Source organism: Larimichthys crocea, chromosome IV (assembly GCF_000972845.2).
Source record: "Larimichthys crocea isolate SSNF chromosome IV, L_crocea_2.0, whole genome shotgun sequence".
Classification (NCBI taxonomy): Eukaryota; Metazoa; Chordata; class Actinopteri; family Sciaenidae; genus Larimichthys; species Larimichthys crocea.
This window is the reverse complement of record NC_040014.1, coordinates 5216318-5229476: the sequence shown is the minus strand read 5'-3', so window position 1 is coordinate 5229476 and position 13159 is coordinate 5216318. Positions and strand designations below refer to the sequence as shown.

The following is a 13159-nucleotide window of genomic DNA, read 5'->3' as shown; positions in this document are numbered from 1 at the left end:
GCAAGCGTGGGCAGGAGAGGAGGTTTAATGGAGAAGGGTCTGAGGAAGAGGAAGAATTGGAAACAGATAGGATGGGAGGGCAGCGATGACAGGACCGTGATTAAAGCTTCCACTAATAAATGCCCTGTAGCCCATTAAGAAGCAGAGATGAAGACATTGTGCTTAACCTCAGCATCCATGTGTGTTTTACACACGCTGTGTTGTCATACCATTTTATTTGTTTCACATGTTTTTTGAAACGGCTTTCATGCTTGTGAAATTGTCTTTTATTTAACATGTTAGTGGCTAGCTGACAAATGCTAACCTGTCAGACTAGCAGTTTGCTCCAAAGCTGGAACTGATTATGATTTTTAGTATTGATGAATCTGTGGATATTTCTTCAGTAATTGTACTGTAGTATATGGTTTCAGAGTCACCAGTCCAAAAAACAAATATTTCATTTACACATTTATAAAACAAACAACAAGCAACAAATCTGAACATTTTAGAAACTGTAAATGGAGAATGTGTTAAACAGAAATCACCAAAATAAAGGCAGATAATCCCATCGGGAACTTTAATGTGGAACAGATTATAGATGGACGACAATCCATCCAACAGTTGATGAAAAAACCACAAATGTCACCCTCATGATGACACCAGTGGAAGAGTCAGGATCACAAAATTCAGTAGGGTTCACCCTCTTGGCACCATGCATGTCTACACTTCACGTCCATATATCTATTTTTGTTGACATGTTTCTGTTTGAACCAAAGCTCTGTGCTAATATTTATCATATGCCCATCGAAGGCACCATAAAGTATCTAAAGTATCTCTCCTCTATTCAGTATTATACAGTATTCTTTTAATCAATTCAGTACAATCATTTAAAACTATAAATAAAATTTTGTCAAAAGCATCACAAGTGTCATTGTTTACCTGAATGCAAACAAACAATACAACATCAAATACTGAAGGGGTGAAAATCCCAATCAGAAATGCAGCAAGATCACACTAAAACATTTAAAAAATTCACATTAATAACATTCAATAATAAAAACACTCATACTCATAAATAGCAGTTGATGTTGATCAGGTGTGAGAGAGATGCAGTTTACTGGCCCAGCATTTTATTAAAGACACATTTAATGTTTTACTAAGAACTCCAGTAATGCTAAAATGATTGAAGCAAAGAAATTGATTTTTTGAATCCTCCACAGGGAGGCCAAAGGTCAGGCTCAGCAGCAGATCAGCGCATGAGTCAGTGTTTTGCTCAAGGACACTTCAGCAGGATGGGGTTTGAACCATGGCTCTACCTGTTAAAGGCCAGTCTCTCTGCATTTACACTGATAATTCAGAGTTCAGAGAGTAATATTAAATGACTGCGTGTGAAAATGAATGAATGAAACCTCAAACATTTAGTCACCTCTCTGGGTTCATCTTAGCTGCTAACGCTAACATCGCCCTTTGGCGTTACCTAAACGCTCCCTACTTTACTGCTTATCAAAGAAATAAAGCAAGCATTAGCTGTTAGCACTGTTTCCATTTCCTCTTCACCTCCTCCTACACCTTAAGTCAAAATTTGTTGCTTTTTTTCCTCTTCTTACGATAAAGGAAAGTTGGTCGGTTGAGTTTACATTATCCACTCCATTTTATATATATCAAACAGAAAACTTCCATTATGCCACGTTTGTCTTCTCTGTGATTTAACCTTTGACCTTTCAGATCTTTCAGATGTGGTAATATAATTATGCATTTCATATCCATGCTATGTCTTTGCTTGAAACTCTAAATAAAAACCCAGCAGTTTTATGTCCTGAGGCTACCTGATCAATAGAAACGTCAATTTTTTTTTAGCATTTTGCAATCAGAGTGCCATCAAACTGAATGTCACTGTTGTTATGAATGCCCTGAACTCTTTGTGCAAAGACTATAAATACACTCTGTTCAGAATGTCTTCTTCTGCAGACTGAGGCCTCTGAGGGTTTAGGGGATTCAAGGGTCGTACATGGGGTTGTTGAAGTTTCCTAAACTGCTGTGTTCGTCCAGAAGACGTCCGTAAGATGCACGTCTGCAATGGAAAAGAAACAGATAGAGAGATGAAGTCAAGTGGAGAAAGGAAAAGAACGAAATAATTGTGACACTAATCACTCTAATGTGTTCACTAACAAAGATCAGAGGTCTACTATACAAAGAATAATGAGAAATAAAGATACCTAAACACTGAACCCTAAAAATATCTGGCAGAAATCTGAGAGACAAGTAGTTAAATGTAACCTGACAAATAAAACTAAAATGGCACAGAAAAAAAAATATGTATTGTCATTTTGATGGGCTCACTGACTGTACTCAGTGAGGCTACGAGCAGGGACACAATCGTTATTGGTGTGTTGCATGACTAAATGTCATCACTTGAGCTTTAATATATTGACTGTAGCATGTTGATTATTGTACTTTGTAGGAGATTTGTTTGAGCTCTGGACTCACCGGGTCCTGTAGTAGTACAGTGCACCTAACACAAGGATGGCAGTTATGATGAACATACAAACAATGGCTACAATGCTCCCTGGAGAGAGAGACAGAGAGACAGAGAGAGAGAAAGAGAGAGAGAGATAGAGAGAGAGAGAAAGAGAGAAAATATACACTGTTAGTCAGAAAATATGTTATTATATTAAAACTACATCAGAGCAATGAACTGTTCATAGTGTATTTCTTTCTTCCTAATGACCATTGCACAGTAATTCATCATTTGGCCCATATTCAGCTTGCTTATCGCCATTGTTGGGCAACTTACTTGAAAGTGTATTCAATCACTTATTACATCTATTCATAGAGCCATATCATGAGCAAACATCAGACAAACAGACTCAGTGAAATCTAAAACATGCCCAAAACTTCTCAGAATCATGTTTTGATTAAAAAAAAAAAAAATAAAAAAAAAAAAAATATATATATAATATATATAGATATATATATACATTTTATATTTAATATATATATATTCAACTTTATATTTTAGGTTTTATTAATGGTTCTGACATCCAGCTGTTTCATGAGGTTGCAAGTCATGTCATCTAAACACGCCTCCTACAGTAAGTCCATGATTTCATCAGCACATGTAGCATGACTGGCCTCAATTGATTATACTTATCTACAGTGTGCTACTGTCTTAAATCTTCTCCTGGTAAATCGCTAACTCCAAAACAGGTATAACAAACCTTTGGGCTTAAGTATAAACTTGTAAGCAATCTCCTTGTGGGGAAACTGGATCAAACACGTTGCTGAAGATCTATTTTAATGTGTCTGTTAGATGGTGCCAGGCCAGGAGACAGATTTCACATCGGAGACACCTCCCTCTAAGGTCAATGTTTAAATCACTTGGCTTACAGTCCTCCAAGTAATGGATAACAGTATTTATTATGGAACCATATCGTGAACAACAAAGGACCCGCTAATTTTTGATCTCTTTATTGTAGATTATCAATCTTGAACTCATCATGGAAGTTGATCTTTGAACTCTTTGAACATGGTTCAGTCCATCTTGTAACTTATTTTGGTCTGAACCAGGATGGTGGACGCAACCACAATTGCCCTCCGTAGAGCTGTGCCACTATTATATAAAATTAAGGGATGAAAACTGAGTAAAACTTCAGTCACAATGGAATTATGTCTTTAAGGTTGGAGAAGTCACTGTTCTGTACTGAATGGAAAAAATCTCAGCTACATCAAGAGTGTTATTAAACACTGGAGGCGGCTTATCGGAAAATGTATTATTCTACAACGTACATTTTCCAGAAACCAAGAAACCACTCTGACAGTCCAGCATCTCTGTACTTTTTACTGCAGGAACTTTCAGACCCATTTAAAGGAATTTAGGCATTGCATTTTAATTTTAAGTTCCTGGTCCTGTACAAGTCCCTGTTTGAGGGTGGGTACTGCCCATGGACCAGAAACCATTGCTTTTTATTCTTTTATCAGTCTAATTTGCCTAGTCCTCGTGGTTTTTCAGACATGATAAGAAAGCAAACATAAAGTGTGTAACTGCAGAGAAATCATTTCAGATTTAGTTATTGGGACTAAATGGTGAAAGGGGGCATTGGGTGACTCATAGTACTTAAGACTTTCAATGGGAGACCTAGCCTAGAAGAAGTCAAGTCAACCACCACCCTGAGGAATGCCATAAAAGTTCTGCGTCATATGTATTATCAGATATAATGGTAACTGATGACGGGAAAGAGGTTCTTTTTACACTTTCTGCATATGAGGGACAGAGTTCAAACCTGGAGTTGTTGGGTGTAGTGCCCTGATATGGAGCACTTAAACAGGGCAAACACATAGACTAAGAAGTATAGATGTAAGGAGCTGTAAGACTTGCTTAACTTGCTTAATCTTTTCAAAGGTTATGATAAAAAAAGTGAGATTCACTGAAAAAAGTGAAATAGTTTCTGCTCTGTATGGAGCTCATGTATTTTCCTTGTCAGTGTTGTGTCTGTGTGGCATAACAAGTCTGTGGTGTGATTGTTCTACCACAATGAATGACATGGTGAGAATGACTGGATGTCATATAAAAAAACAGGTCAGTGGCTGAAGAGCTTTGTCAATGATACACTGAACAGGACGGCAGAATGCCTTTTGTGGAAACAACTGCTGTTTTCACTCATTCCCTTAGTAAAGACTTATCTGCAAAGTAAACAAGGAAGCGTGAGAGGAAACTGTTTGGTTCACATATTAACCACAGATTTATGGTGTTTAAGGTGGTCATGAATAAGGAGGAACAGAGAGTCTGATGCATTAACTGTACAGGAGTACATTTCCCCCTTCAATCAGAGAGGTGTGATGACCTTCTTCTCTGTTAGACATCATATGTTTGAATGCTCACGTTTGGAGAAGCTAGTTTATATCATAACCTGCAATTTCCCAGCAATATGTTTTGACTATGTGTTCATAAAAATAGTTAACAAGTAACCAGCACATCAGAGGGCATCTCTTATATTCCAGAACATTTAATTACATTTAATGACTTGGACTGGAAACAAAGCGATGATAGTAACTGAAGTTTGCACAATGTAGACTGACTGTGTTTCTGGCTCTGTTGCTCTCCCGATGTTAACAGTAAATGCAGAAAAATCGTCTGAACTTCCGTTTAAACAGACGTAACAGCATGTCTGCCCTCCTACCGCGCTGTGTGATGGATTCTTCAGCTGACTTGCAACTCTTTATTGAAATTCAACTTCACTTATTTCTTCTTGTGTTCCTATCGGTATGGACTTGATCGCCTGACTGGCAACATTAGGTCAAAGTTGTCACTTCTTGAGTAAAATATCTCATTATCTACTTAATGGTGGTTGGTTAGTTTATAAATTAGTTTGCATGAACCTGTTACATAACATTTTACATTTTTTTAACTTTTACATTATGCAAATATGGAAAAAAATAACTTTTTGTGGCTGCGTACCTGAGCTCAGAGCCTTGGATTTGTGTCCCTCCTGTGCCAGTGTGGTGGTGGTGGTGGTGGTGGTGGTGGTGGTGCTGATAGTGCTGCTGCTGGTGGTGGTGGTGGCAGTGTCGGTGTTGTTGGTGCTGCTGCTGGTGGCGGTGGCGGCAGTGTCTGTGTTGTTGGTGCTGCTGGTGGTGGTGGCAGCAGTGTCGGTGTTGTTGGTGCTGCTCGTGGTGGTGGCAGCAGTGTCGGTGTCGTTGGTGCTGCTGGTGGTGGTGACGGCAGTGGTGGTGTTGTTGGTGCTGCTCGTGGTGGTGGCAGCAGTGTCGGTGTAGTTGGTGGTGGTGTTGGCGGCAGTGGTGGTGTTGTTGGTGCTGCTCGTGGTGGTGGCGGCAGCGTCTGTGTTGTTGGTGCTGCTGGTGGTGGTGGCAGTGTCGGTGTTGTTGGTGGTGAATTGGCTGGCAGTAGTGCCGTTGCTGCTTTGTGTTATTTCAGGCATGGTGGTGCTAGAGACCTTGGTTTGAGTTGTTGTAGATGGCGTTGAAGGAGAGGATGTGGAGTGGTCTTCTGTTGAACTTGAAGTTGTTTTTTCGGAAGTTGTTTTGAGGGTGGTTGTCATTGTTGTGGCCTCAGCTGTAGCATTTGTTGGTGTTGTTATGTTAAGTGTTACTGTTACTGTACAGCACAGTAGACCTGCAGTTAATAACAAGAGATGTTTGTTATTGTAATTCCTGCATGTTTCATTCTTGTTGCTCTGATCAGCTCCTTCTCATAGAACCCACAGTCTCAAAGAAGACCACAGTGGAATGATTATTCACCTGTGAAAACAGCTGTATAATGACCTAACTTTATGCGAGTTTTAAACATATTTTGATGGACAAATGTGTATTGATCTACTGCTGAAAATAGTTCCAAGCAATTGCCTCCTGTATTAAAAGTGGCCAGGTGTGTTTGACTGAGCTGCTCTTTGAAATTTGCATCTACAATATAATAGCTACCAATGGGAGTTGAGTGCCACACAGATATGGAAGTTAGAAAGACACAGACTAACACATTGTTAGTGTAGTCTTTCCAGGGAACTTGTTGATGCCAGCCTTATCCTCTAACAAAGCAGTACGTCAAGGTATTTCAGCAGCTTTGTTGGCTCCTCACTCTCTAACCTCACTCTAATTGCAAATAAAAGACTAGAGACAGTCATAGTTAACAGTCATGGCAGAATTATGTTGTGTTGAAAAGGATCACATAATACTTGAGGATGAAAAGTTTTGTTATCAGTGTTTCAATCAACGGGATGTCACATATGACGCATTCGAGGTTTTCCTGTCTTCGTAGTATTCTAGTAACAGTTTTAAATATAGTCTTTTTAAAGGATCCGAGTGAAAGCTGCTGCACAGTTCTACTGAAAATGAATACAAAAAGTTGTTGTTATTCAGTGTCACCATGTGTCACAAAGTGTCATTGTTTCAGAGAGAGAATTTCACCGATAACACATCCTGTGTGTAAGACTTCCACCACTACCCACAGGTTTCAAAAGAACACACTGTTGTTCACAGTTAAAGTCAATGTATGGACACAGACATGACACCAGTGAAATATAATATCTATCTGTGAAAAGAAACCTGTTGACGTCATTTTTAAGCCGGTAAAAAAAATTGTAACAAATGTCCGACTGAATGAGAGAAACCAGACTCTCTTGCAAACAGGAAATTACCTCACTCAAACACCAACTTAGATTAAAATTTTGAGGTATCCAAGATATCCAGTTTTGCAATGAAGCCTTAATATTATTCAGTATTTACATGGCCAGTTGCCATGGTGGCGACTTGTCAACTTTTTAACATGGTATGTCTGCGTTCCCTCCATTTCCCTGAGCCAAAATCTCACCCTGCACTGTAGAAATTTAAGTCATTTAAAGTATTTTCTTAAATGTAGTGATCTATCTTGATACTTGAGATGTGATCTTCCCCATTCTCTGACCATCAAGAAATGTATTAAAAGAAATACGCTACATGAAAAGAGAATGAGAGAAATCTGACTTAAGACTAGTCACTAAATATAATCGCACACTTGGCAAAAGTCAAAGTTTACTTACATGTTAAAAGAGTGAACAGGTTGCCTCTCATCATTGTGTTCCTCTTATTGTACGTCTCCGCAAACCCTTGTGTAACTGCAGCTCTGTGCTCTGTGCTTCCTGTGGACAGCTGTAGTGTGTGTGGCTGCCTGTGACTGTAGGTGACTGATTATAAGAGCCTGGGGGCGAGGCTACATGATGACTGAGTCACACTGCAAACCTCACATGGTGGCCCGGTCATGGTATAAAGCTGTCGCAATGACTTAAAGTCCTCTTAGGTCAAGACTGATATGATGTTTTTATCTCATATGTCACCTATACTCTGTGTCTGGACGAACAGTAACAAAAATTCTCAGGTATTCTTTGTGTTTTTTTAGAGTTTATTTCTTGATAAATGATAAAAAGTTCTTGATGACTCATCTGCCCTTGGGGCGTAGACTGATTTTATATAGAATTAAATACTTTTTAACTTATGACACATCCGTCATTGTGCTTCCTGTTTGATACAATCTATGAGTGATTTTGGGAGCTGCTACATGCATCTGTGGCCAAGCCTCACTAATTAATGTACAAAAGCACAACTTTATAACTTAATTCAGTGATTTTAAATCCAGGTTAAAAACTTTTCTCTTTTCACGTGCTTATGGCTAAGCTCTTTTAAAGAACTTTTAAATAATTTTTAATCATAATCCAGTGATTCGTTTAATGTTTTAAATTGTTTTCAAATTTGCTGTTTTAATGATTTTAAATGACATTCTGATGTTTTTAATTAAATTTTCTTCTCTTTTCAATTTTCTAATTCTATTGCTATTGCTTGTCTTAATGTCAAATGTTTTTCCTTGCCACTGTAAAGCACTATGAATTGCCTTGTGTACGAAATGTGCTATACAAATAAACTTGCCTTGCCTTGCCCTTGCCTTGCCTTTTAATGAACCTGGATCATGTTTCATCATCATGCAAAGGTAGCTAACCACTAACTTACTACTAACCAATGACAGTACAAAGAATGGACAGAGCATGAGTGATGTCAGCCGCCATTTTGAATCCCACCTGAGGTGGACCAACTGACACCTGAGTGCTCAAGCAAGTCACTTTGACACTTTGAGTCTTAATATCATTCAGATGGGTGAGTTAAAAACACATTCACCCTCAGTACAGTTGTCATGAATGGGGAAATTGGCTATAGAGACCAAAACAGTTTTTTGTACCAGGCTGTAAACATGTTTAATCCTGTATTTTAATAATGGTGCTTATGGAGATTGCCTCAAGTGGCCGCTTGAGGAATTACAGATTCTCCACATTGGCTTCATTTCCAAGCAACGGAGGTTGACACTTGCTGATAACTGAATCTGCTGTTAGCAGGCAACATAACTGAGCTCAGTAGCCAGACTGGACAGTGTTCGAGCACAGCCTCTGAGACCAGCAGGGAATAACGTTACACTACCGAGGCAATTTACAGACTAACTGTCATTAGCTCGGTCAGCCATGCAGCTAACTGAACTGACTGAATCTTGGAGATTGCCAAACCAACTTGGTAGTTCTACTGATTCCCTGCCACAGTGGCCACCGCCGATTTCAGAGCTTGTGTTCGGTCCCACATCCGGCGCTGACCCCAGTTCATAGCGCTAGCTGCAGTGCAAAGCAGTGGGTGTGTAACACACTTGCCATTGGCTATTATAAAACCCCTATCAATATCTGCAACAAGTCCTTCCCTCTCTGACAGGAACCACGTAAAACTGAGGAAGTAAATGGCACTCTGTTTCCTGTTTCATGGGGACTTTATTAAATTGCCAGTAAGTTTATTGCGTGTGATAGTGTCCAGTGTGGTCTCACTAATGTCCCTATGGTGCCCACAGAGGAAGCAGGTTTAATTATAATATGAAGATTATTTCCAAGTTGAAATGGATCCACTACCAGCATAACATGCAGAGTATTAGATAATACTGTTGCCATTCAAATTACATTATGGGTATTGAGGAGGTGTTTAATGGTGATGAAGCTACAGCATTACCAGTGTTGTTAGTTAGTCCAGCCCTGGTTGTCTCCTGGTCGTAGGTGGATTGGGTTGAAACTGAATCTGAAGTAGCATCAACAGGTGACATGGCAGGTTGGGTAGATGAGTACTGGAGAGTAGTTTCTGCTGAGGTTCTCTCTGTCAGTGGAGATGTGGGAGGGTTAGGAGAGGTCTGTTGTGCACTTGAGGATGCTGATGGTATTGATGAAGAAGGTGGTGAGATGACGTGTCCTGTTAGGGCATGGGAGAACAGCAGTTCAAGTCAAGACAGTTGACGTGACATGGTTTATCCACACAAGAGTGTGTCAGCTTGGTCCCAGTTCTACATCTCCTACATGCTTGAAAACAGGATGTTCTGGAAACATGAAATACAGTATCTAAAATATGTATAGGTTCAATAGTTGTTTAGAAAAGTTTAGAACAGTCGTCGGGTCATAAATGTAAGTAAATGTTGTGTCTGAGCTGTGACATGTAGTCTGGCTATACAGGGTTAATGAATGTGAGGACGATAACTGTGTGTGCACTGAAGTGATGTGGTGAAAGATTTAAGTTGAATGAGGTGGACTTTATTTTTTGTTTATGTCTTATCAATAAAATAAATGTGGCTTTGTGTTTTTGACCAACCAGCTGTCTGTGGAGAACCAGTTATAGGAGAAGGAAACTCTTTTATTGAACTTGATATTGATGATGGCAGTGGGACAGAAGAAGCATTTTTCCCTGTCAAGACACAGCAGATCAGCAGCCCTGCAAAATGAAGAGATGTTTGATTAGAAGAATTATAAATACTCTACACACTGGCAGTATTTGATAGTGACGAGGATTGTATTTGTAGAGTTTTTAGCGTGGCTGTGCACTCTTAAGTTTTGTCGTTGAGTGTTCGTCTGGCTCTAATTGTCTGTGGCTCAGAAGCAGGCTTCAAATGTATATTTTCATTTTCTAAAAAGGCTCAGTGATGTTTTAAAACAGATGGGTGCTGCAGTTTTGATGGATTAATACACATTTGGTGCTGCAGTGCCCTGGTTCTCAAACTGTGGTACAAATGATGGTATGCAACCTCCCTCTAGTGGTGTGCAGAGGGATCTGTTATACCTCTCTCTCTCTCTCTCTCTCTCTCTCTCTCTCTCTCTCTCTCTCTCTCCCTCTATCTAATATATATTATATATAGATATATATATATAATATATACTATATATATATATATATTATATATATATATATATTATATCATGAGGAGTACTGTTTTTGCACCAAATTAGTTCTGGTTCTTGTACGCTGATTTAGTAAGTATCTCCAGGAGTAAAATTTAAGTGAACATTAGCTACAGTATGGTGTGTCTTCATAGTAAAGAAGGAATATGTGCAACAGTGTGACTCACTGATGTGTTTTAATACTTTCTGGACAACAATGGAGCTCTGTGAACAGAGGAAGAAGATACAGTAGTTTTGAGGATTTGTTGATAGGAGTGTTACAGCATTGAATAAAAGGGCTTGGTAATAATTTTTTAGTAATTTATTATTAATTATCACAGTCAGTTAATTATTACAGAGACAGTGTGTGATCTGATCTTTCTTTGAAGGACTCACCCAGTTAGCCCAGCCTGGTGTCATGTAACTGTTGCTGTATGTGACTCTGAGATAAGTTTTTGTTTCACAACAGCAATATTTCTGGGAAACCACAAACTGAAAATAAACTGAAACTGCAGATTTACTGTGTGTTGGTCTATAAAGGTCCACCCAAATTAAGTTTTACGCAGACTTTGAGTTATACACATATGAACAGTCTGTTATCAGTGAGAGGATTTTACATCCCAGTGCAAATGATAGCAGAGAAAACAGTTTTAAAGATCACAATACATTATTATAACTTACATAAATGCAATTTAAAACTCAAATAAGAGTAATATTGAAACAAATCTGTCTGTAACAGGCATCACCTCATCTGTCTGTCCATTATTCTTCTTATTATTTTTATCCTAATGCTTTTTAATAAACTGGGTTATAAGGGATTAGATTGTATTAGATTAAACATTAAAGGGTGTTACCTTATTAAGGGGTAATATGCTGTATTGTGACATGATGATTTCTGGATTTAAGTGACAAACGACACTTTGAATTGATAGAACAAATGTACCAATTTGTATTGAACTGACTTCGTAAAAATCAGATTTTATATCTCAGTTTGCTGGTTGTCCCCCATTCTTACCTTTTCCACAAAAAAGAATAAAAACTGTCTTTTTTTCTGAAGTTAAATCACAGTCTTTGAGGAAAAAAATGTAGGTGTGTAAATAAATCTGAACTATTTCCAGAAATCGCTAAAATGTTCTTTGGCTACTTTAAAGACTAAAACAGATTCCAGTGTTTAGCACCAACCAACCACCAGCGTTTACTTACGTGTTAGCAGAATTTGTGGGCTGACCCTCATCACTCTGTGCCACTATAATGGATATATTTCTCCAAATTGCAGACTTGTTGTGCCGCATGCAGCCCTGTGCTCTCTGCTTCCTGTGGTTAGCAGTAGTGTGTCTGACTGATTGTGGCTGTAGGTGACTGATTATAAGATCCTGGGGGTAAGGCCAAATGTTGATGGGAACTGACCATGTCACGTTTCGCTGGAATTAAGAAGGCCTTCTTTTGCCAGAGAGCACAAAGTTTAGAAAGTAAAACTGTAAAAGCATACTTAAAATGTTGTTAAGGTGCTTAGAGAGCCTGTGAAGAGAACTTGGAGGTGATTAAATCTGGCTATCACCCAAACAGTTGCTTGTAGCTTGGTAAGATAACATTTTTATTGACTAACATACAACTTTGCGCACTGACATGGATCTATCCCAGTGATGCAGCAGGACAAGATGCTATCATTATTCGATAACACATCATACACTTTCACCTGCTTTCAACACAGTTTAATGTGTTGTTTTTATAGGACTACAACTAATGATTATATCTTTATCATCTGCTCATTGTTTAGTCTGGAAATTTTCAGAAAATTGTGACAGCCATCAGTTTACCCCAAGCTTTAAGTTGCTTGTTGTGTTAGACAAACAGTCCAACACCATGAAATAATGCATTCACAGTGATATAAAAAGCAGCAAATGGTCACATTTGAGAAGCTTAAACAGACAAATGTTTGGGTTTTTTTTTCTAAAGAAATTACTTCAGTTATTAATTATCAAAATCATTGATTTATTTTCTGGAAATCAGGATGGATTGATAGGTAAAGAAGTACAGCTGCACTGCTGTCGATGAATTTGCCCCACTAAAATTATCATGACCAGAGAGACAAAAAAGCATTGTTGTTATTGTGCATTTTTTATTGTTTAAAATGATTCAAATCTGTATTTCTCTTCCTGTATTTTGATTTCAGTGTTTCAGTACACGCTCACATAGCCTTGACTTTGCTGCTGAAGGTCTTGTGTTATGAATTATTTTTTCACATTATTACTGAAAGAATTATGTTGGTGTGGCTTTTTAAATCTGCTTGTAGTTCATACTACAAGCCAGAAGAGAGCAGTATTTTCATTCATAAAGTGGCCTGTGATTTCAAAACCTTTAAAAAAAATACTACTGTATCGGTCCCTATTGGCCCCTAATCAATGACTCGCTACGGGATACATCAGACCAACATCTCATTAACAAGCCGCAGTTGCTAAGGCCATGCCCTC

At 38.5% G+C, this 13159-nt stretch overlaps 1 protein-coding gene across 1 annotated transcript; it reads right to left on the bottom strand.

Moving 5' to 3' along the window:
- Positions 1-1974: 1974 nt before the first annotated feature.
- parm1 (prostate androgen-regulated mucin-like protein 1) lies at positions 1975-12020 on the bottom strand. Its single transcript, XM_027278681.1, has 6 exons — positions 11892-12020; positions 10126-10245; positions 9499-9732; positions 5645-6109; positions 2467-2491; positions 1975-2050 (listed from the first exon to the last, which is right to left on the bottom strand). The coding sequence occupies exons 1-6, from the start codon at positions 11920-11922 to the stop codon at positions 1975-1977; spliced, it is 951 nt and encodes a 316-aa protein (XP_027134482.1). The 5' UTR covers positions 11923-12020.
- Between the last annotated feature and the right edge of the window lie 1139 nt (positions 12021-13159).

Bases quoted from the DNA above. Each gene is read 5' to 3' on its own strand.
- parm1 (XM_027278681.1), bottom strand. From the start codon at position 11,922: ATGAGGGTCAGCCCACAAATTCTGCTAACAC. The intron at 9,733-10,125 runs GTTGGTCAAAAA...ATGCCCTAACAG, and splicing joins TGGTTCTCCACAGACAGCTG to GACACGTCATCTCACCACCT. The intron at 2,492-5,644 runs GCAGCACCAACA...TCCTTGTGTTAG, and splicing joins CACTGCTGCCACCACCACGA to GTGCACTGTACTACTACAGG.